This window comes from Canis lupus, chromosome 15 (assembly GCF_048164855.1).
Source record: "Canis lupus baileyi chromosome 15, mCanLup2.hap1, whole genome shotgun sequence".
In the NCBI taxonomy this organism is placed as follows: Eukaryota; Metazoa; Chordata; class Mammalia; order Carnivora; family Canidae; genus Canis; species Canis lupus.
Genome location: NC_132852.1, coordinates 52,155,484 through 52,181,024, shown reverse-complemented (window position 1 = coordinate 52,181,024; position 25,541 = coordinate 52,155,484). Strand labels below are relative to the sequence as shown.

The 25,541-nt window shown below is 38.4% G+C and overlaps 1 protein-coding gene across 3 annotated transcripts in view; it reads right to left on the bottom strand.

Moving 5' to 3' along the window:
- Positions 1-2,137: 2,137 nt before the first annotated feature.
- Positions 2,138-25,541, bottom strand: part of IFT56 (intraflagellar transport 56) — a 53,164-nt gene continuing 29,760 nt past the window's right edge. For all 3 annotated transcript variants that reach the window (XM_072777366.1, XM_072777365.1, XM_072777367.1), the window contains 10 exons: positions 23,176-23,278; positions 21,684-21,739; positions 20,313-20,366; positions 18,917-18,980; positions 16,710-16,798; positions 16,413-16,496; positions 14,222-14,291; positions 13,305-13,411; positions 6,628-6,761; positions 2,138-4,458 (listed from right to left, as the gene is read on the bottom strand). In XM_072777366.1, the coding sequence (XP_072633467.1) occupies positions 4,347-4,458; positions 6,628-6,761; positions 13,305-13,411; positions 14,222-14,291; positions 16,413-16,496; positions 16,710-16,798; positions 18,917-18,980; positions 20,313-20,366; positions 21,684-21,739; positions 23,176-23,278 (873 nt within the window). In that variant the 3' untranslated portion in view covers positions 2,138-4,346. The remainder of the gene's footprint in view (positions 4,459-6,627; positions 6,762-13,304; positions 13,412-14,221; positions 14,292-16,412; positions 16,497-16,709; positions 16,799-18,916; positions 18,981-20,312; positions 20,367-21,683; positions 21,740-23,175; positions 23,279-25,541) is intronic.

Here is a 25,541-nt window from a genome sequence, read left to right as displayed (position 1 = left end):
CCCCAAGAGGGGCAGCCTGAGTAGGGACCTGCTATCTGCTTCTTTCTTTTCCTTTGCTCCAGCCACCAATGTGGCCACTCCCTAGAATTATATGGCATCTAGATTGTATTTAAAGGAAGGGTTTTGATGTAACAAAAAGTATGCATTTGACCATAAACTACATAGTCAACATACACCCATCAGCTGGTTGTACCCATCTGGTGAGTGTGTGCTGTCTTATGTTCTTCACTTATTTTTTTTTTTTTTAAAGATAGTATTTATTTATTCAAGAGAGACAGAGAGAGAGAGAGAGAGAGACAGAGAGTCAGAGACAGAGGGAAAAGCAGGCTCCATGCAGGAAGCCTGATGCGGGACTCAATCCTGGGACTCCAGGATCACACCCTGGGCTGAAGGCAGGCACTAAACCGCTGAGCCACCAGGGATCCCCTGTTCTTCACTTATTCTTGGAGTCCAGAGTGAAGCTAGGTCACAGGTGCATCATCAGGTCTCTAGCGCTGCTTCTCTGACAGCATCTCTCAACAGACAGAACACTGTTTCAACACTATCATAAAATACCTACACACCTTAGAAGTATTTATAGGATGAAGAGGCAGAGATGACTATTTATCTAAATCAAATTAACAGAATTCTACATATAGGAACTACTAGTAAATTACTAATTCATTTTTACCATTAAAAAGTAGATATACAAAAAAAAAAAAAGGCAGATATAACTATTGGGGTCTAGTAATGGCCACCTGCTCTCAACTCTTTAAATTTACCAAGCCTTAAAGGAGGAAAGCATTCCTTCAGCTTCCATGTACTCAGATGTATGTTGCACATCTTGCACACATGGAAGCAGGGGCATCTTGCTAGCTGCAGACTTTCAGATCCATTCTGATTGCTTCTCCCAAATGAGGCAAGAGGTGTTGATTTATAAGGGATACAAACATTCCTATTGCCTTCTTTTAGTTTTTTTTTTAAATTTTTTAAAAAATGTATTCATAGAGACACACACACACACACACAGAGAGAGAGAGAGAGAGAGAGAGAGAGAGGCAGAGACAGAGGCAGAGGGAGAAGCAGACACCATGCAGAGAGCCTGACGTGGGACTCGATCCAGGGTCTCCAGGATCATGCCCTAGGCTGCAGGCGGCACTAAACTGCTGCACCACAGGGGCTGCCCTTTTCTTTTAGTTTTTTAGAAAAGATTTTATTTATTTATTTTAGAGAGAGAGTGAGAGTGAACAGTAGAGGGAGAGGGACAGACTCTGCACTGAGCCTAGAGCCCCAAGTGGGGCTTGATCCCATGAACCTGAGATCATGACCTGAGCCAAAATCAAGAGCTGACATTTAACATGACATTTAACATTTATCATGACTTGAGCCAAAGGCAGATGCTCAACCACTGAGACACCCAGGCACCTCAACCCATTGCCTTATTTTCTATCAACACTTTGTTCCTATTGCCAATAACACAGTATTGTGTTTAGTTGCATATAATCCTTTTGGACTGAGTTCCTTAAGGGTCAGGACTGTGCATTATCTATCTTTGCATCCCTAGCTCCTAGGATATGCTTGGCACACAATAAAACAATAATTACATGGGAACCAGAATTATATGAGGTCAGGTCTCATAAGTCTTTTGTTCTACCATCTATGATATGCTTAATTAGTCAATGAACAAGTATCTGTGAGCTTTCTTGTGCAAGGTATGGTACTGGCTCTAACACTTTTGAAATGAGCTATGACTCAGCAAAGAGCCAAACGGAATATGATCAAACAGGAACCACAGCCTTAGTGGACAGGGCTTCTAAAAATATATCTACTTTCCTCTCTCATAAAGAGTTAACTGTGGAGCCCCAAACTTTGTTTTTCCCCTCTATTCTGGGGTCAAGAAAGAGGAGAAGGTAGGGCACCTGGGTGACTCAGTGGTTGAACATCTGCCTTTGGCTCAAGTCATGATCCTGGGGCCCTAGGATTGAGTCCCACATGGGCTCCCCATAGGGAGCTGCTTCTCCCTTTGCCTATGTGTCTGCCTCTCTCTTTCTGTGTGTCTCTCATGAATAAATTTTTTTTTTAATTTTTAAAAAAAAGAGGCAGGGGAAGGCACATGACATACCCAAGACCTGCATTCACCGCACTCAACAGAATACCATAAGACCAAATAATAAACTTTAATTTGAGTATATTGCAGTACAATATAATAATTCTTTTGAAGTACAAAAATAATTTTAAAAATTTTCCATTTGCAAGTAAAATTTGCTACCAACTATTAATAGTACATTGATGTTCTGAACTGTACATATGACACTACATTCCTAAGCCTGTACCCTCTTCTCTCCTGTATCATCACATATAAGAAAAACTGCCAAGCAATCTTGAGACCCCGCCAATAGTTTAAAAGTAGCTATCCTTACTAACAGAATTGGATGGTATCCCTCTTAAACTAGACTATGCTTTTTTGGCTCAATACTATAGATTAAAAACTTTTTAGAAATTAGTTTAAAATTCCAGGAATTGCTAGTTTTGGAGTATCTGCTTTTCTCAAAAGACAGGACAATGGCAGGGAGAAGCTAGATTGTTAAATTCCACAAAAACTCATTTAACAGTAAATCACCATCAATGTAAAAGCTTATTAAGTCTAGGAAATTTGAAAATAATAGCAATTAACTGGAAGACAAATTTCATTGCCAAAAGCCACTGAGGAGTTCCATCTGTCTTTTTCCACTCTTATGTTTCCAAATATTTTACGTGAGTGCAAGTAAAAATCACAAGATAACTAAATTTAAAGCCTGCTCTGTCCAGCTCTCATCCATCTAGTACCCTAGATGCTGAGAACCAACTACTGAAAAAGTAGGAAAATGTAATGACAAAGCAGCTTTTGGCATATGAAAAAATATGATTTTGTTTTCTAAAATTCAGTTATTCAGGCCAGTTTGTTTTGACCCGTGCTCTGAATGGGTTAGATCTGGGTCTAAGATAAAAGACAGGAACTAAAAGAACCCCTCACAACCATCCAGAAGGCAAAGGCTCCCTGCAGAACCTCATCTTCTCTCCTAGACTGCTCCCCTGCCGTGTTTCCGGCTCCGTTCTGCATAACTTCCTCAGCCACAGTGTGCGCCCAGTGGGCTGGGCGCACACTGGGGGCATAGGTGTATCAGCCCAGGCAGTGCAGATGCGAATTCTCTAAGCTGTCTGGAGTGCTCCAAGGAATTAGGACTTTCTTTCAGTTCGCATGCTGGAAGGGGACAGCTCTGCACTTTCTACACCTGTAATGCTGCGGACCTTACACTAATAGAAACAAAATGCATGGTATAGAAACAAAGGTAATCTGGTACAGAAAAACATGTACGTCTATTTTCTGAACATCAGTTGCCAGTCTAAAACTGCTCAGTTGTATAATAGGTTTGTGTTGCAAGAGCTCAGAAACATGGGGCTGGAATATGACTTAGGACAGAGTTCAGCCATTAGGAGATTCCTCAAAGGACTCCGCACAATCCATGCTTTATTATCATTACATTAATTAACAGCTACACTGCATATGTTTGATCTTTGCAGCCCTACTTTCAAAATTGAGGTCTATTGAACAAGATATATGAAAAAACAATGCCTAGCCTGTTTTGTTCCCTAAAATATACTGGAGGAGTGACTAATGCAATCGGTATACTATTTCTTGAACATTTGTAGATATACCACATGGGTTTTTTTCTATGGTACTCACCTTCTGAAAAACTGCAATACTCCTGTTGCTTCAGTGTACCATGTTATTTATCATCAGAATTACTGAAAGAGTAATCCCTGAAGTTCATTAGCCATTAATGAGTTTGATAAGGGATCTTCCTGCCACTCTTCGACTCATATCACTATTTATGACCTCTGCTCTCCCAAGATTCAGAAATGCATTACAAAATTCTTTATGGAATTTTCTAGTAAAATGGGATAAGATGGGCAAGATGGGCAAGATGAAGACTGTAGAATGATGGTGCCTCTTGAGCATTAAAGGCATTTGTTATTGCAGCGAGGGGAAAGTATCATGGAATGCCAATATTTAAAAAAAAATGATGCCATTCTCCTTAAAGTCAGTAAATCATATAAGAGTTCTCTGAGTACTTTTGGAAGAAAGGCACCAGACAAGTCCAAAGTCTTATTGCTAGTTGGATCATATGGGGACCATAGCATGGACTATGGTGCTTAGTTCAGCCAGGAAGCTAGTTCTAAGCAAGTCAGTCACTGATCTTGATGCTTGAAGGGCAAGGAAGGAAATGTCAAAGAACAGAGCCCTGCATCTTACATTAAACTAGAGGAAAATGATTTCCAATTTCACATCAAAGTGGTGACTGGTTCCCTAGGACTCTGGAGCTATTTTAGATAGGCACTCTGTTTTCTTTGGCCCATTTCTTCATGATCCGGATGATGTACTCCACTTGGGTGTTACCTGTGCTTCTCAGTAAATGGAGCACTTCTCGAAGGGTCTCTCTGAGGAAAAGATTTGATAGGATAAAGCGTTTCAATAAACCATGTAAATTAACAGGTAAAATAAACTTGTACTTGTTCTTCACATACTTCCAGTAGAGCATCTTTGGTAACAGATTATTTTACTGTGTATTCACAAATAGTTATGAACTTCCAAGCCTTCTATTTTTACAGTGGTATAGTAAAATGGAAATTCTATGAAATCCTTCTAACCAACCCAAATTTCACTTGTTTACTTATACTATCTATATACATGCTGTTAATCTTTCTGTCCTAATATGACATTAGTGTTTCTATTTCTACGCCTATTCTTTTGACCCCGTAGAAAAAAGGTGTATCAAGGAGCTAGGTTCAAAGAGTTGGGTTCAAATTCTAGCTCTGTACTAACAAGTTGCTTCTCTGAATCCAAGTTCTTCTTTCTTTAAGGTGGCAATCACCATAAACTGAGAGTCAATGCCATTATTTGTTAAATTTTACAAAGCCAGGGCAGCCTGGGTGGCTCAGCGATTTAGTGCCGCCTTCAGCCCAGGGCCTGATGCTGGGGACCCGGGATCAAGTCCCGTGTTGGGCTCCCTCCATGGAGCCTGCTTCTCCCTCTGCCTGTATCTCTGCCTCTCTCTCTCTGTCTGTCTCTCATGAATAAATAAATAAAATCTAAAAAAAATTTTTTTACAAAGCCAGAGGAACGAATGATTTCTTCAAGAAAATTAATATATTAACACATATAGAAGACAGGAAAGTTCAGGGCCAAGATTTAGCAAAAACCCAGTAGTTATGGTTTTTTTTTGTTTGTTTGTTTGTTTAAGTAGGCTCCCAATGTGGGGCTTGAACTCATGATCCTAAGATCAACACCTTGAGCTGATAAGAATTGGATGCTTAATTGATGGAGGCAACCAGGTACCCCACTCCCAGTATTTATGTTTTCAGTAATTTAAATTTAATTAAAATTAAAACTCATGTTTTAAGTAATGCATACTAAAACTTTCCTATTGGGGATCCCTGGGTGGCTTGGCGATTTGGCGCCTGCCTTTGGCCCAGGGCACGATCCCTGGAGTCCCGGGATTGAGTCCCGTATCGGGCTCCCGGCATGGAGCCTACTTCTCCCTCTGCCTGTGTCTCTGCCTTTCTCTTCTCTCTCTCTCTCTCTATCATAAATAAGTAAATAAATCTTAAAAAAAAAAACTTAAAAAAAAATAAAACTTTCCTATTGCCTTATCAAATGTATAGGTGACTGCCCATTGATCCTCTTCCCTAAGAGTTCACTCATATTTTCTATTTTTTTCCCTCAAGCATCTTCTTTCACCTAAAATTCTTTAAACTTGTGTTTAGGATTGGAAGTAGACACAAGGCAGGAAGTAATTTTTGATAGATTATTTACTTTTAAAAAATAATCACATGTCCTATTCGTATACTAATAAATACATTCCACAAGGTTATTTTTAGAAAACTGAATTTAGTTTTAAGTATTTTCAGTTTGTTACAAGTGGAGCTGTATGTTACTTAATTTTATGTAAATCTACCATCTTAGTACTTCCTGGAATATGAGAAGGCAAAAGAAAAAAAAAAGAATTACAATTATCAACCATACCCACTCCATTCCTAATTCTTTGAAGCCTAAACTAAAAGACATGAAAAAAACAACAGGCAAAGAAGGAGTACAAGAGACTGAAAAAGACTTTGTTTATGAAAATGACGATTCATTTGGAGCCAAATACAGATCTTGCTCTTACATATGAAAGCTATAGTATATAGTATAGTATACTCAATGTCCCCAGTACATATGATTTGGGATGACCTGATTTTACGACATAAAAATTTCTGGAGGATAAAAGTCAGATAGAAACATGAAACACCTTAATCTTTTTTTTTTTTTAATTTATTTATGATAGTCGCAGAGAGAGAGAGAGAGAGAGAGGGGCAGAGACACAGGCAGAGGGAGAAGCAGGCTCCCTGCACCGGGAGCCCGACGTGGGATTCGATCCCGGGTCTCCAGGATCGCGCCCTGGGCCAAAGGCAGGCGCCAAACCACTGCGCCACCCAGGGATCCCCACCTTAATCTTTTATTCATCATTATAGTTTTGGGTTTTCAGAACATGGCATTTAAGAAAACAATTCTTTTCCCTCACAAACCAGCAAAAGAATAGAGGTAGTGTCTCTTGTGTGATTACTTACTTGGGTTCTCTTCCAGCTAAGATCATCTGGAAAATGCCCACACAGGCACCCCTCTTGCCTTCCCAATATTCAGGGTTGGGATCCAGCCTCTCTAAGACATCAAAAGCTTTGGCTGAATAATAGAACTGGCCCATCTGATTAAAAGAAAGTATTGTGATGATACTTGTATCCAAAAGATTGTACCAAATGAAACTAAATGTAAAGATATCATGAAATAGAACTGTATAAAAGAATGTATGGTTGGTGATAACATTTTCAGTAGCAAACTAGATAAATTTCAATTTCTTATTAAAACAAAAAGGAAAAGCACAATTTAAGTACACGATTCAATTTATATCAGCACCTTCATTCACTTTTTGACAAAAAAAAAATTTTTTTTACATATAAGTCAAGTTATGCTGTAATCACATTTGTCATTTCTCCTAATTATAGTGAAATCTTTTTTTTTTTTTTAAGACTTTATTTATTTAGGGACGCCTGGGTAGCTCAGTGGTTTAGTGCCTGCCTTCCGCCCAGGGCGAGATTGTGGAGTCCCAGCATCAAGACCCACATTGGGCTCCCTGCATGGAGCCTGCTTCTCCTTCTGCCTGTGTCTCTGCCTCTCTCTCTCATTCTCTCTCTCTCTCTCTCATTGTGTCTCTCATGAATGAATAAATAAAATCTTTTTTAAAGATTTTAGATTTTAAAGATTCATGAGAGACACACACACAAAGAGAGGCGAGACACAGGCAGAAGGAGAAGCAGGCTCCTCACAGGGAGCCTGTTGCAGGACTCGATCCCAGGGCCCTGGAATCACAGCCTGAGCCGAAGGCAGATGCTCAACTGCTGAGCCACCCAGATGTCCCTAATTATAGCGAAATCTTGATGATAAACTGATGATTGTGATTTGAGCAAGGTATCTTTCATGTTTCCTCAATACATTTTGTAGATTACTACTATATTTCATTTTATGCTAATTTGACCATGTTCAACCCAAGAGAACAGTACTTTCCCTGACCTTGTTCCTAAATTCTCAAAATGCCTAGATGGATACTACTACTCTAAACACCAAATCTTCTAAACGTTTAATTCATTTTGACAGACTTCTTTCCCAAATATATTACACATCTCCTTGGCCTCATAAGAGCATGCCTAATAGGATTAAGTTTTGCTTAGATGAATTTTCTTGGCTGGCAATCATAAATGTAGTATTGCCATTTCCCTGAAGGCTTCAAATTGCTGGGTAATTCCCCTTGATCAAGGTGGTTTAGTTACCTCTCCATTCCTGTAAACTGTTGTTCTAAACCTTTCCTAATTTCCTGAAGATCTCTATTGCATTCTTAGCTTAGTGTTTTCTATCCTTCAGGGGAGGAGACACAACTTTCCTCCCTTCGATTCAAATTATACTTGCACTTTCATCATCCTTCCCTCATTTCTGCCCATTTTAGAGGAAGAAGTGTTCTTATTCCTTTTCAAGGTTAATCTTTCTTCTTATGTTCTATTCAAATTATTTCTGGTCAAATAACAATGTGAGTGGTGTATGAAACATAAATGTACAGTTTAACGCCTATAAAATGAATGCAAGTATAATCACCACCCAGGTCACAAACCAAGACATTGACAGCAAAACAGACGCTCTCTGTGTGTCGCTTCCAGATGGCAACTTTCTCCTTCCCTCCAGAAGCAACTACTATTCCAACTTTTATGGTCATCAGTTTTTGTTAAAAGTCCTTCACTTTGGGACACCTGGATGGCTCAGTGGTTGAGCTTCTGCCTTTGGCTCAGGGCGCAATCCTGGGATTCCAGGATTAAGTCACACAATGGGCTCCCTAGAGGGAGCCTGCATCTATCTCCTTCTGCCGATGTCTCTGCCTTTCTGTGTCTCTCATGAATAAATAAATAAAATCTTTAAAAAAAGAAGTCTGACTTTTTTTTTTACAGTTTTATTACCTATGTATATGCCTTTAGACAATATAATTAAAATGTGCTGCTCAAAACTTTATCTATATGACTACCTATATAGTCTTTTGTGTCTTGCATATGTTAAGATGCATCTATATTGCTGGATATAGCTCTAGTTGGTTCATTTTTTAGAACTTTTTATTTCTAGATTTACAGGAAGTTACTGAAGATAGTACAAAGAGGTCCCATGTACCTTTCACCCAATTCCTCCAGTTTACTATAGTATAATATCACAGTATCGAAACCAGGAAGTTGACATTGCTACAAAGTGTGTGTTTAGTTCTGTCATTTTATCAAATGTGTAGATTCACGTAACTACCACTGCTATCAAGATACAGAACTATTCCATCACCACCAAGCTTTGCTACCTATTTATAGTCATATGTGCTCCCCTCCCTGCTCACAGTCCATAACCCCCAACAATCACTAATTTGTTCTACATTTCTACAATTTTGTCATTTCACTAATGTTATGTATATATGAAACCAAGCAGTATGGGACCCTTTGAGATTGGCTTTTCTTCACTCAGCATAATGTCCTTGTTATTCCTTATTAGTCCAAGTTATTTTGGTACAGTGTAAGAAATAGAGTCAATGGTTTATAATACTGTTGTATAGTGACAGGCAGTAGCTACACTTGTGAGCATATATAGAGCTGTTGAATCACTATGTTGTATGCCTGAAACTAATGTGATATTGTGTGTCAACTATACTTCAGTTAAAAAAAAAAAAATCCAACTTACTGTGTGTACCAATAGTTTGCTCTTATTATATAACTCTGAAAAAGCAGGAGGGATCTCCGCCCAAAGTTTGGTTTGGATGTCAAGAGTGGTGATACACTAAGAAAGCATGGGAAGATTTCTTGCTTACATAATTGAGATCTGCGGGGGAAGTAGGGCAGGCCTCTCAAGCAGGTTCAAAATGGCCTGAGACAGCAAGGCAAGGAGACTGGCTGGGTTTTTATTGCAGTTGGGGGTGGGGCTGGGATGAGGTTCCTGAGCAGGAGCAGGGTCTTGTGTGGTTTGAATCATCTGATGGCGCCAGAGGAGTGTGTAGCATTTCTTATCATTTTGTCCAGATATGGGGTACAAGGGGAAGAGGGAAGGGTGGAACTTAAAAGCTGTCAGCATTCAAACATCAAGAAATGGAGTCAGGCTTGTCATCACCATTCCTGTTTATTAATGAGTAGTAGTCCATGCCAAACCAGTTTGTTTAACCATTCACTACCAAAGGACACTTGGATCATTTCCAGTTTTTGGCTATGACAGATAAAGCTGCTGTTAACATTGGGAATAGGTATTTGTGTGGACACAGTTTTCATTTCTCTGGGATAAATGCCCAGAAGGGTGATTGCTGGGTCATATGGTAAGCATACGTTTGTTTGTTAAAGAAGCTGCCTGTTTCACAGTATATATTTTTTTCATCCTTTTACTTTCAACCTACCTATATCATTATATTTGAAGTGAGTTTCTTATAAAATGCACATAGTTGGGTCATGGTTTCTTATCCACTCTGTCAATATCTGTCTTTTAATTGGTATATTTAGACCATTTACATTTAATGCAATTATTGCCATGTTAGGACTTAATTCTGACATTTTTTTTCCTCTTTGCCCTTTCTGTTTTTCCTGGACAGGGATATCTTGCATATGTCTCTGTAGTTTGCAGCTGAAGAAATACATGATTGTGCAATTAGCACAGAAGGAGGACAAAAAAATCTGACTTGACCTCTCCAGTGTGCTATATATATCTTTTTCCTGCTTTTTCTAAATTGTAATAAAACTTAGCCATGAGTGTAACTTTGAGTCATGTGAACTGTTCCAGTGGCTCACCAAACTAGTGGGTGGTCATGGGACCACTGAGACAATAGGTAATACTAAATTGTTTATTGAGATTGTTACCTTCCTTTGTTTGTTTGTTTGTTTGTTTTATTTTTATTTATTTATGATAGTCACACAGAGAGAGAGAGAGAGGCAGAGACACAGGCAGAGGGAGAAGCAGGCTCCATGCACCGGGAGCCTGACGCGGGATTCGATCCCGGGTCTCCAGGATCGCGCCCTGGGCCAAAGGCAGGCGCCAAACCGCTGCGCCACCCAGGGATCCCTGTTATCTTCCTTTGATCTTTACTCCATCTTTCTCTCATCTCTTTTAGGGCCTTCCTCCATCAAAAATGTTCCCGCTCTCTTGAATCTTTAATCTCCCTGTTTAACAGCTCCTCCGGCTAAGGATATACTTTTACTCCCTACTGTAAAAGAAAAAAGAACTCCCACCATCTGCAAAAATACTCCCCTACCCCTAAATCTGTGTTTTCCCTTTTAAGTTAGCAACACATTTCCCCCTTATCTTTAGCACTTTTTTTTTTTGACTGTCGTCTACACTTACTGAGTCTGTTTTCTAATCTCATTCTCTTCTCTATCCACTATTGTTTTCTCAGGTCTCATACAATTCCATCAGGTTGCAGATTTAACATTCTCCTCCCTTGGCTTTTGATAAAATAGGAACAAGAAAAAGAGGAATGAAAAGCACTTTTTATATCCTTCCTGGTTCTTTTCTTTCCTTTTTGTCCATCTTCATCCTCTGTCTCTTGCACTGATTCTTCTATTTCTATCCCTTAAACTCTGGTGTTCATGTGGTTCCTTACCCCATTCACTGGTTAACCTCATTCTCTCCCATACTCTGCTGCTACTACTGCTGCTGCTACTATTACTACTACTATTACTACCACTACCACCATCACCATTAACTACTGTTAATTTTTTTTTTCCTTTTTTTTTGGGGGGGGGGGCATGTGCATGGGTTGGGAGAGAGGAGGGGCAAAGGAAGAGGGAGGAGAGGACAGAGAGTGACTCCTAAGCAGCCTCCATGCCCAGCACACGCACAGCCAATCCCATGACCCTGGGATCATGACCTGAACCAAAATCAAGAGTTGGATGCTTAACTAAGTTATCCACGTGCCCCTACTGTGAACTTCTAAAACTACATCTCTAATTCTGACCTCTCACATGAACACTCTGATAATTTCCCACATGTAATATCTCTACATGGAGCCCCAAACACACTTCAGATTTAATACATGTACAAATGAACTAAATTCCTGAATGTTTTCTTTCCCCTCTGCCTCCTTTAACTCACTTCATCTTTGCCATCTACTAAGTCATATCAAACATTTTTAAGTTTCCTATGTTTTAAAACCTTTTCCACTGATGGCGATTCACTTTCTTTTAGCAGTGATTCACTCTAAAATGAGCTATTATTAATTAATTTAACACTAGACCCTCTATACCTAACATTTACCTAACAGGAAGAAATATTCCAAAAAAAGGAGTTTCCTATTTGAGACTAATTTGTAAAAAAGCTTTTAATATATAGGATGATATATAGGGCCTATATATAGAGCCCAAAAGTCCTCCCTCCTTCTCTCTGCTTTTTCAACTCCCTACACACACCCCTGCACATACACACACCCCTGCTCCCACATACATACATAAAGAGCCAGTCCTTTACTAAATTTGGTTGCTTTTTTATTCTGTTTCTGGTTCCTTTGTCTTTCATCTACTATTTGTACCTAAGTATTTCCCCAGGATTGGTTTGCAACTCTCTACTCTTCTCACTTTACTTCCTTACTTGGGTAATCTCATTTTTGGAGGCTTCAATTACTATTGAAATGGTGATGATTTCTCTAAATCTAGTCTCTAGATGTCAGAGGACATCTTTCTTGAGTTTCAGAGCCAAATTTCCAACTACCAGATGAATACCTCTACTTGGATGGTATCTAAAGACTCAAACACAACCTTTAGAAATCTAAAACAATCTCTTTAAATCATTGTTTCATATATATTGTGCTATATTTTATTTATATGTATACATTCTTGACGTACATATAAAACCCTAAAATGCTAACTCTTGAGTTCAGTTTGTTCCTAAAAGGGATGATATATATATATTTTTAAGATTTTATTTATTTACTCATGAGAGACACACAGAGAGAGACAGTGACAGAGACACAGGCAGAGGGAGAGGCAGGCTCCATGCAGGGAGCCTGACATGGGACTGGATCCCGGGACTCTGGGATCACGCCCTGGGCTGAAGGAGGCGCTAAACCACTGAGCCACCCAGGCTGCCCTATATTTTTCTTTTTTAAATATCTTATTCATTTATTTATTCATTTATTAAAGTAGGCTCCACGGCAGCCCGGGTGGCTCAGCGGTTTAGCGCCACCTTCAGCCCAGGACGTGATCCTGGAGACTGGGGATCGAGTCCCATGTCAGGCTCCCTGCGTGGAGCCTGCTTCTCCCTCTGCCTGTGTCTCTTCCTCTCTCTGTGTGTCTCTCATGAATAAATAAATAAAATCTTAAAAAAAAAATAATAATAAAAATAAAATAGGCTCCACATCCAGCATGGAGCCCAACAGGGGGCCTGAACTCACGACCCTGAGATCATGACCTGAGTTGAGATCATGAGTCAGCCACCTATCAACTAAGCCACACAGGTGACCCTAAAGGTTTTATTTTTAAGTAATCTCTATATCCAACATGGGGCTTGAACTCTAAATCCTAAGATTGAGTCACATGCTCTTCCAACTGAGCCAGCCATGCCCCAGAGATGACATTTCTGATAGTCAGATGTGAATCCTCTCACCAATGGCCATTTAATCTCTAGGCACCTCTCCCTAATACTTAATCAGTGTAGCACTTGAGACTGATCTTTAGTTTTCCCTTTAGATCTCACTCAAACTCACCTTGTAGCAGTCATTAGCAATGAGCTGTAAGAGGCTAAACGACTCTCCAGAGGTTTCCATCTTGAGATAAAGTTCCCAGGCTAGTCTTGGTTTCTTGTTCATGATATCTACAAAAAGAAGCAAAGATTTGTGCCTCTTAAACGTACAGGAAATACAATTCTACAACTTCTATTCTTTGCATTTGGTTGTATGTTCCAAGCAAACAAAGAAACGGTAAACAGCTCTTATGGAGAAAGTTTGCAATGTTACATTAAGCTGATTTTCCGTCAGAATTTTACCATATATAAAATAATTACTGATTTTTTAGATTGGGTTGATTTTCAGTAGTTCCCACTTTGCTCATCTGCTTAAAAGGCACTATCATTCATTCAATCCTACTTATAGCTTCAGCCTCACTTAGAACATCTGATTACAGAAATCTTCCTATGACTTCAAAAACTCTGTGAACATTTTAAATCCAGGTGAAAAAAAGGAGCAAGGAAACATAATGAAGAGGGGGTAGACAGACAAGACAGAGGTTTTGGGCTATAAAATATACAAAAATAGTATGTTTTTGACATTTTACCACTTTTCAGGTCTGCATCATAATAAAAAGGTAAAATTAGCATAACAGTCTCATTTAGAAAAGGACCTGTAAACTGAGATTCTGAAAACTTTAACAGGGCTGATGGAAGAACTTGGCATCTTTCAGGCTGTTGATGCTAGGCCAACACTGTATGGCAGAACTAATCACGAGATAAATGTATGTAATGCAGGTATATGACCATCCTTACTGAATAGTATTAATGATGCTTAATTTCAGTGTTTACTCATCCTATGAAATAAAATTAGGAACGTTTGCTGTAATTTCCATCCAGAAGATTATGCAACAGAGAATAAAAAGAGGATTCCTCTGTAACATTTAAAAGAAGACTCACAGCACCGAGCTAACCAACTGAGGTAAATGTAATCATTTTTCATCTTCTCACTTTGGATTAAAAGGAAAACCTGCAAGAAGAGGAAAGAAAAGGAATAAACAGGAGTTTATTTTTGCAGTAAAAATACCGTATTGGGTTGCCTTTGATTAATATTTAGTGTAGCCTTACAGACGGTCAAATCCTCTACAGGCTGCTAAGGAAAGGACAAAACTGGAGGACACCTGGGTGGCTCAGTGGTTGAGCGTCTGCCTTCAGCCCAGGGCGTGATCCTGGAGTCCCAGGATCGAGTCCCATGTCGGGCTCCCTGCATGGAGCCTGCTTCTCCCTCTGCCTGTGTCTCTGCCTCTCTCTCTCTCTCTCTGTCTCTCATGAATAAATAAATACAATCTTAAAAAAAAAGAAAAGGACAAAACTGTGGTGATGTAGACACACTTCTCTCAGTTATTGATATCACAAGATGACTGAAAAAGGTTGGTAAGGATATAGAAGATTTGAACAAAATAACAATCACATAACACCTATTTTGTTCAACGACACATGACCATGTTACTGAGCAGTAAAGCAAGTCTCAACAAATTTTGAAGGACTAGTGTAATACAGAGCACACTGGATGACCACAATATGATGAAGTTAGAAATCAAAATGAAATAGCCTGGGGGGATCCTTGGGTGGCGCAGCGGTTTGGCGCCTGTCTTTGGCCCAGGGCGCGATCCTGGAGACCCGGGATCGAATCCCACATCGGGCTTCCAGTGCATGGAGCCTGCTTCTCCCTCTGCCTGTGTCTCTGCCTCTCTCTCTTTCTCTCTCTGTGACTATCATAAATAAATAAAAATTAAAAAAAAAAAAAAAAAGATGTAACAATCTTTTAAAAAAAAAAAAAAAAGAAATAGCCTGGGAAAGATAATACACATATTTGAAAATCATGACACACATTTTAAAATAACTCCCCAAGAAGACAAAATCGTGTAAGGTAGAATTAGAGTTTGAATAATAACAAGTGGAACAATTTTGCTAAATAATAACAAAATCGAATAATTCAACTTTATTGCTTTGAATGATTCAGGTAAATCAGTTTATGGAGTTAGAAGTCAAAACAGCAGTTAGCCGTGGGAGAAAGGGACGGACTCAAGGAGATGAGGGGTTCCTACAATTACAGGGTTAGGGTAATGCTGTTTCATGATCTGAGGACTGATTATTTGGGTACGTTCACTTTAAAAAATCATCAAGCTGTATACTTTTGTGTTGCTTTTATAAAATATATCAGAAAAAGGAAAACGTTAATATGATTATAAAATCTGTTGGTCTATTCACGTTATACTTTTTATTTTTTATTTTTTTAAGGATTTTATTTATTTACTCATGAGAGACAGAGGGAGAGAGAGAGAGAGACAGAGGCAGAGACACAGGCAGAGGGAGAAGCAGGCTCCATGCAGGGAGCCCAATGTGGGACTCGATCCTGGGTCTCCAGGATCACACTCTGGGCTGAAGGTGGCACTAAATCGCTGAGCCACCTGGGCTGCACACATTGTACTTTTTTTTTTTTTTAATTTTATTTATTTATGATAGTCACACAGAGAGAGAGAGAGAGAGAGGCAGAGACACAGGCAGAGGGAGAAGCAGGCTCCATGCACCGGGAGCCCGACGTGGGATTCGATCCCAGGTCTCCAGGATCGCGCCCTGGGCCAAAGGCAGGCGCCAAACCGCTGCGCCACCCAGGGATCCCTGTACTTTTTTTTTTTTTTTTTGTACTTTTTAATGTAACCTAACAACATAAGAACTTTTCATAATCCTTTGCCCTTGAACATTTTATTTCAGTAAGAAAAAGATAGCAATGTTTTTCTTTTTATTATTTTTTTCAGTTTTTAAATTCCAGTTAGCTAACATACAGTGTAATATTACTTTCAGGTGATTTAGTGATTCAACACTTAACATACAACAGCCAGTGCTCAGCAAAAGTGCCCTCCATAATCCTCATTCCCCATTTAGTCCATCCCCCACGTCTTCCCTCCAGCAACCCTCAGTTTGTTCTCTACAGTTAAGAGGTTTCATGGTTTGCCTCTCTCTTTTTTTTCTTTCCCCTATGTTCATCTGTTTTGTTTCACTCTGGAAAACAGTATAGAGGTGTCTCAAAAAGTTAGATAACAATGTTTTTAAATAGAATCATTCAAATGCATCAAAAGCATGTACCCACCTCTTCACCCTCGCTGGTATTGCCTGTTGCAGCTTTGGCTTGGGCATAATTAAAGTTAAAGATGTCATCATTGTAAAAGTAACTCTGAAAAACATCCCAAGAATAGGTCACATTGAGTATTAACATAGAATATATAACATATCGGTTATACTGGGTAAACTCAAAGATAATCGTAAGGAATTAGCAGACACCATCAATGCCATTGTAGTAAAAGGGCCATCTCTAAAACTATCTTACTTCTGACACATTATAAATAGTATTTGGTAGACAAACTCATCTAGAAACTTCTATACTGACCTTAAATGAGTTGAGGTAAATCAAGACATCATCGAATTGCTTAAGCAGAAAGAAACAAGAAGCCATGCACTGCCTCCCAGGTATTGTATCTGAAATGGAATAGGAAAAGAAACCAGGTAAATTCATGAAACTGGAAGTTCTCTTAGCTAAAATTTGAGTTACTTTATAATTTAGAGATAGGAATGTATTCCAAGACATTTTTCAAGACTATGAAATTATAGTTTCTATTCAGTGGACAAAACCTCAGCATAATGGAGGTCACAGTACTTGAGAGTAGCCAATAATCTCTCGGGGCTAACTTACAGACTCCAGAAAAACACACACCTTGCAGTCTACAATATTCCTCAGATTTTTTTCCAGAGCTTTGAGTCTTTCACACACTCTGACATATGCACATTCAATTAACAGAGCTTAGTCTCCATCATCACTCATCTAAGACAGCCTAGCACTTCAATGGAGAAAATAATTTGCCATGGAACCATCTGATCCTGATCCTGACCAACTTTCTGTGTTAGCGGATTCCTGTTTGAGATAGAGAATTAGTATAATGCCCACCCTTGCCACTGGCACTCCTGTTTGTTCTTGCTCTGTTCAATTTTTTCCCCATAGCACTTATTACGGCATATATACCATATAATCTCTTTATTTTGTTTATTGTCTGTCCCACTAGACTGTATGCTCTACAAGGATGGAGGACTTGTTTCTTTTGTTTACTACTATATCCCCAACACCTCAATAAATTTTTGTGCATGAACGAATCAAATGAAGAAAGGAAATATTATTCAATAAATGGTTTTAGTGAAATATTTGAAAGAAAATGAATATCCAGGTGCTAAAAATATTTAACAACTACTGTTGTTCACCACAAATACTGTTCATCAGAATAGATGCTGGCCTTAGACAACTAGTACAAACAGCCATATTGGTTCATACTGGCTAACCACCAGCCCTTTTAATAACCCTTTCTGAAATCTTACAATCTTGACTGATGAAGTCAATATTTTAATAATGAAAATGAAGCAACAAAACTACTGATGGGAAATATAAGTAAAGATTATATAACTGTGGGGGTACAAAAGCACTTTTGAAGCTAGAAACCAATGTAAAATATCATTATAAAAAGATAAGCTTAAATAAGATTTAAATATTTTTCTATGTGAAAAAATACGGTAAGCAAAATTAAAAGGCAAATGACCCACTGGAAAAAATATCTATGGGGCAGCCCCGGTGGCTCAGTGGTTTAGCGCCGCCTTTGGCCTGCGGTGTGATCCTGGAGACCTGGGATCGAGTCTCATGTCAGGTTCCCTGCATGGAGCCTGCTTCTCCTTCTGCCTGTGTCTCTGCCTCTCTCTCTCTCTCTCTCTCTGTGTGTGTATCTAAAAATAAATTTAAAAAATCATGAATAAAATCTCTAAAAAAATAAATTGAATAAATATTCTTTAAAAAAAAGAAAAAATATCTATGACATGATAAAACTTGAATATATAAAGAGCTCTTGAAAAATCAGTAAAAGTTAACATTTCAAATCAAAAACAGAATCAAACTTTAAAAACTCTCATGAAGGAGATCCCTGGGTGGCTCAGTGGTTTGGCGCCTGTCTTTGGCCCAGGGCGCGATCCTGGAGTCCCAGGATGGAGTCCCACATCGGACTCCCAGCATGGAGCCTGCTTCTCCCTCCTGTGTCTCTGCCTCTCTCTCTCTATGTCTATCATAAATAAACAAATCTTTTTTTTTTAAAGATTTTATTTATTTATTCATGATAGTCACAGAGAGAGAGAGAGGCAGAGACACAGGCAGAGGGAGAAGCAGGCTCCATGCACCGGGAGCCCGACGTGGGATTCGATCCCGGGTCTCCAGGATCACGCCCTGGGCCAAAGGCAGGCGCCAAACCGCTGCGCCACCCAGGGATCCCAATAAACAAATCTTTAAAAAAACAAAAACAAAAACAAAAAACTCTCATGAACTAAAGATTACATTCATTCTCTTCTATTTATATAATTTCTCATCCCACCTTAGCTGAAATGTTGAGAAGAGCTAACCCAACATTGTCTTCTGTGTCTCTCCCACAGGACTTCCTACTTGATACTTCTATACTTTGCTTTCAAGCCTGACAGATGTATCCTGGGACAGAAACTCAAACTTCACCAGTCAATATATGACCAACTCCAATTATGAATTATGTGAATGAGTACTGATTTCAGACATACCACACTCACTCGCTGACCCTCCCACCAGCTGGAAGAACTGCTGGGCAATTTTCATATGGTCCCTCTGAAAAACAAAGCAGAGCTGAGATAGCTGGTAGAAACTGAAAATATTTTATTTGTATTAAACTTTAGGATTTTAAAATATTTGCCAGGACTTAACATATACTCTCATTTTAAATCCTCTCCCAAACAAACTAATTCTAATTAGTGTAAGCAACTAGAAAATTATAACCTGAAACTAAATTAAAACCTACCCTGGGTCACATAAAAAAGAAGAAAGAAAAATCCAATCCCCAAACTCTATCCTAAAAGCAACTTCATTAAATGAATTCATTTATTTAGTCATTCATTCACACATTCAACAGATACTTATTGCTCTTTTATCACACATCAGACCTCATGGTAGGAGCCACGGTTATAAAAAGGAGTATTAATTCAAAACACTCATTCACTTACTCAATAACTATTTACTGCCTACCCACTATATGAGGTGTTGTAGAGTGAGCTAGAGATAAAAATATTTATTTATATCCCCTCCGTTCCCAGAAGAACTTAATGTGCCATATTCAGAAAAGAACTTAATTTTAAACAGTGTTTTGATGTTTAAAAAAGTATTTGCCAAAAAAACAATTATCCCCATTTTATAGATGTCAAAATAATAGATAAGAGGTGTGCAAGGCTAACCAAACACACTGGAAATAAGAATGAAGCTGTGCAATGTTTTGTAGTTGTTATTAGATATAAACCTTGTTTAAGGGACCCCTGGGTGGCTCAGCAGTTGAGTGTCTGCTTTCAGCTCAGGGCGTGATCCTGGAGTCCTGAGATCGAGTCCCACATCAGGCTCCCTGCATGGAGCCTGCTTCTCCCTCTGCCTGTGTCTCTGCTTCTCTCTCTCTCTCTCTCTGTGTATGTGTGTCTCTCATGAATAAATAAAATCTTAAAAATAAATAAACTGCTTAAAAATTGGGTATTTAAAAGATGAAGCAGCATTAAAGCTTTCTCTTTGTCTTTAAATAACAGAATTATTTTTATTTTTATTTATTTTTTAAAAATTTTTAAAATTTTTATTTATTTATGATAGTCACAGAGAGAGAGAGAGGCAGAGACATAGGCAGAGGGAGAAGCAGGCTCCATCACTGGGAGCCCGATGTGGGATTCGATCCCGGGTCTCCAGGATCGTGCCCTGGGCCAAAGGCAGGCGCCAAACCGCTGCGCCACCCAGGGATCCCCAGAATTCTTTTTATAATGGAATCTGCATTGGGAGATATGGAGAAAGAAAAGGAAATTCAGATGAGCCTATTTGTAAGCTTATTGCTGGTGGAACTTTAATATTCATTTTGATCTTTTCCACACACTATAACTGCAAACTATAGATTACCAGTAATTTCACACTCACCGAACCCATTTCCTGGCCAAGGGCCGCATTGACCACTCCTTTGAGGATATACTCCTGGCAACATGGAAATAATACTAATGAATTTCCAAAGAATGTGTAGCTACAAGATCTCTCTCAAATTAATTTCAATTTGATGCTTTATATATATTATCAAAAGTTACCCAGAGTCACTTTTCTCTGTTCCATCTCTGGCTTGAATGAATTAGGAGACTTTCATTTGGTTTTTAGGAAAGTGACCATATAACAGAATTCACCATATTTGTAAATTCACAGTCTTAAGCAGAAAAACTTAGTGGAAACTTCGAGAAGTTAAGTTTTATTTCAACTCAGTGGAAAAAATTAACAATAAAATATTTACATAATAGTTTTTATCAGTTTATTAGCTACTACCATTCTTTGTGACCACATCATATATATTATTTTCCCTTTCCAATCAAATAATAACTTTTGTTTGCTAATACTCTTTTTCCTAAAAAATAAAAAGTATCCTCTGATCTCCATTCGTAAGGTATGCTCTCTTGTGGAGCCCTGGGGTCTCACTTCTATCCCTTTCAGACTTGGTTCTATTAAATATTAAATGTAAATATTAAATAGACACCTTCCTTAGCAGCTTTATTAATTTTTTATGTAAGAAAAAAAAATTTTTTATGTAAGTACTATTTCTATTTAAGAAGGCTCATAAAATGAGCAGTAGAAAAGATGCTGAAGCTTTTAATACACCTGAGAAATATACTTGTTTAGATTTCATAGGGCCTAGAAACATTTCAGTCTTTCATTCAGTAAGTGTAATGTCTGTTACATGCTTAGTGTACATGGTGTTGGAAATACAAACAGGCAGACGCCCTGACTGCAAAGAACTAACAATCTAGTAGAGAAGAAAGACAAGTTACAATTATACTAGTGAAATAAGTTTCTATATCTTGTTTATGTATCTTGTATCTAGATTTCAGTTTTTTCAAAACTCATCCCTTTGGAGGAAATGACCACATACAAGGGAGCTTAAAAATATTAAAAAAGGGACTCCTGGATGGCTCAGTGGTTGAGTGTCTGCCTTTGGCTCAGGGCGTGATCCCAGAGTTCCAGAATTGAGTCCCATATTGGGCTCCCTGCATGGAACATACTTCTCCCTCTCCCTGTGTCTCTACCTTCTCTCTCTGTCTCTCATAAATAAATAAATAAAATTAAAAAAAAAACATTAAAAAAATCCAGAATATTCATTCTCATCGAAAGTCTCACAGGACATTCCTAGATCAATATATATGGTCTTTCCCAAGATTCTACAAGCTGGAAGCTTGTCTAATATGACTTCCCACTACCTTTCTGAAATTCTTTCAACATAAGTAGGTTAGTAAAAAACACATTTTCAAATACCTGAGGAGTAGTAGGTTCCAAATCCTTAATTAAGTTATAAGCTTCTTGTACATCATCTGAAATACAAGAAATAAGTAGCTAGACTAGTCTGTATTCCAACAAACTGCTCTGAAACAGTCCTGAAAAGGTAAGATCCTTTAGTATTCAAATGTTCGTGGGAAGTATGATTTGTTCTATCTGTCTTCTAACTCTCCATCAAGTTCAATGTGGAGTAATTATCCTAAAGATAACCAAATATCTTAGGAAACCTGTAAGTTATGAGGCACCTACAAAAATTCTCAAGAATATGGACTGAGTATTATATAGCAATGGCATTGTAATTCTATAAGTAAAACGACCAATTTTTTTTAAAAGACAATATAAAGTATGTGACAGGAAGTCTGGGATTTGCTTTAAGACGTTTTAGCAGTAAAAAGGGACAGGGAGAATGGATGAATGAATGGCAATATTTTGAAGACTGTTTGAAACTGAAATTATTATTTAGGTGTTCATTTTGGGTGTTTTGACTATTTTGCTTAGAATTTGAAAAATTTTGCAATAAAAATTAATTTATAAAATATAAAAGATATTTAATTCTTGTCCAAATGCCTATTTCTTTGTGCTTATATATCAAATAGAACTGTTTGCAAGTTCATGTTCTTATTTTAATAAACACTCACATTTTCCGGATGCCTGGGTGGCTCAGAGGTTGAGCGTCTGCCTTTAGCTTAGGGCATTATCCTGGCCCCGGGATCAAGTCCCATATCGGGCTCCCTGTGAGGAGCCTGCTTCTCCCTCTGCCCTGTGTCTCTGCCTCTCTCTCTCTCTCTGTCTCTCATGAATAAATAAATAAAATCTTTAAAAAAAAAAAAACACTCACATTTTCCTCGATGAGGAATATGTTGTCTGGTTGTTTTTTACCATGTTTTCTACCTAAAAAGGCCCACACTGTTAGTACAAGGCCCATGACAGTGCTACCACCAATGCATGGTAGCTACTCTCCTATACTCAAAACTGTTAGATCGAAGACTGCTTAGGCATATGTCTAACATTTTTAACCTTACTTAGGGGCAGTGAATACCACATTCTCTTTGAATCATAATATTTCTCATAAGAAACTGGAAGTACAAAGAAACAGAAAGGCAGACAACCAAGGCAAATAAAAAATAGTTGATAAAAAAGACTCAAGAAAATGTAGATGTGCACTATAGGTAGGGAAACACCAGAAAAAGAACCACAAGAAAGGGGAGGGGGAAACAGTACAAAAATTGAAATAGAAAAAAAAAAAACTGAAATAAAATGGTTAGAGAACAAAAAGACAGAAAAAGAAGAGGAAAAAAGAAAAACAGAATGAGGGAAAAGGTTGGAAGCAAGAGAAGAGGAAAGAGAGGATAAAGAGAAAAGATACAACAAATAAGCACCAATAAATTTGTTCCCTCCTATGAATTTCAGCTAGAGATTAGATGTTCTAAAATATCTCATTATAAGCAAGACCAAAACAAATTATTCTTACCTTGACGAAGGTAGTAAATCACTAAGTTTAACCGAGCTTCAGGAATGACATCAACCAGAGGAGGCAAAACCTGCAAAGCCCCTTCACCTCCTCGAAAAACCACCTAGAGATAGATAGAGTGAGTCTGTTATTATGGCAATAAGTATGAATACATTTATTGGTGGAAATGTTTAATTAAGGAGATACAACTTATAACTGGGCACTCAGTTATTCTTTGAAAGGTTGAATATATTTCTGAAGTTCTCAGTATACACATGACCTTGACCCCATTGAAAACAAGCTATTTATTAAAATTATAAGAAACAGAATAAAGGCATAAGCCTATTATACATTTCCTTTTCACAAGAACTGCAGAAAACTCTTGTAGTACCCAAAAATTAATAATAAAACTTTTTTCTAGACAGATAATCTGTATCAAAAACTCCACAAAGGGCAGCCCGGGTGGCTCAGGGGTTTAGTGCAGCCTTCAGCCCAGGGCGTGATCCTGGAGACCAGGGATCGAGTCCCACATTGGGCTCTCTGCATGGAGCTTGCTTCTCCCTCTGCCTAAGTCTCTGCCTCTCTCTATCTCTCTTTCTCTGTGTCTCTAATGAATAAATAAATAAAATTTTAAAACAAAACAAAACAAAAACTCACAAAGGGGGGGCGCCTGGGTGGCTCAGTTGGTTAAGCATCCAACTCTTTTTTTGTTTTTAAGATTTTATTTATTTGAGAGAGACAGACAGAGACAGAGACCCCAACCCCGGGGGAGGGGCAGAGGGAGAAGCAGACTCCCCGCTGAGGGAACCCAACATGAGGCTCCATCCCAGGACCCTGAGATCATAACTTGTGCCAAAGGCAGAGGCTTAACTGACTGAGCCACCCAGGTGCCCAAGTATCCAACTCTTGATTTTGGCTCAAGTCATGATCTCAGGGTTGTAGGATGGAGCCCCACATCAGGCTCTGCTAGTCATGGAGTCTGCCTGGGATTCCCTCTCTCCCTCTGGTCCTCCCTGCTCACTCTCTCTTTCACTAAGAACAAATAAATGAACAAACTCCATGAAGGAATTTATATAACTTTTCCGAGCCTGTTTCCTCATTTCTAAATAGTGCTGATAATGTCTACCTTTCAGGATTATTATGATTGAATGAGTTAAAGTGGGCTAAATGTGTGGTACATAGTAGGTAACATTTAACTCAGTAAATACTCATTAGCACCTACTATATGCCTGGGATTGTAGCAGGCACTGGGATTACAGCAGGAATGGATCACTCCCTTGTCACTACATAGGCTATACTCAAGTGGGGAGAGAGCCTCACACTGCAAACACGTAAGTATATTGTCACACGACAGTAAATGCTATAGAGATGAGCTAAAACAAAAATACCATTCAGAAAGGCAGTTTTGTGTGCTGCTATGTACCAAGAGCCTAGCACAGTGTCTGGCAAAGAGCAAGTTGTTTCACAAATAAATATATAGAAATCAAGGCCATCAGGCATGAACTACCTAATCTCTCTTTTGTAACTCAAAAATATCTACTTGGTCATCATCTTTCATGATTCTTCCTTGTCTGAGATTTTCCCTTCTTTTGCCAAGATTCTTTTACCTGTTTTCTTGATATTGTGATTTAAAAAATAATTCCAGTATAATTAATATACAGTGTTATATTAATTTCAGGTGTACAATACAGTGATTCAACAATTCTATACATTCCTCAGTGCTCATCATAAGTGCATTCTTAATCCCTATCACCTATTTCCCCCATCCCCCCACCAAATCCCCTCTGGTAACCATTGGTTTGTTCTCTATAGTTAAGAGTCTGTTTTTTGGGTTGTCTCTTTTTTCTTTCTTTGTTTCTTAAATTCCACATGAGTGAAATCATAGGTTATTTGTGTGTGTGTGTGTGTGTGTGTGTGCGTGTATATATATACATATATATATATATATATATATATATATATACATATACATATACATATATAAAACCTCTTCTTTATCCATTCATCTATTGATGGACATTGGGTTGCTTCCATATCTTGCCTCTGTAAATAATGCTGTGATAAACATAGGGATGCGTGTATCTTTTTGCATTAGTGTTTTCATGTTCTTTGGGCAAATACCCAGTAGTGGAATTACTGCATCACATGGTAATTGTATTTTTAATTTTCTGAGGATCCTCCTGTCTTCCAGAATAGCTACATAAGTTTGCATTCCCACCAACAGTGCATGAGAGTATTTTTTTCTCCGTACCCTTGCCAACATTTGTTGTTCGTTGTGCTTTTGATTTTAGCCATTCTGATAGGCAATGAGGTGACATCTCATTGTGGTTTCGATTTGCATTTCTCTGATGATGCTGGGAAGTGATGTTGAGCACCTTTTCATGTGT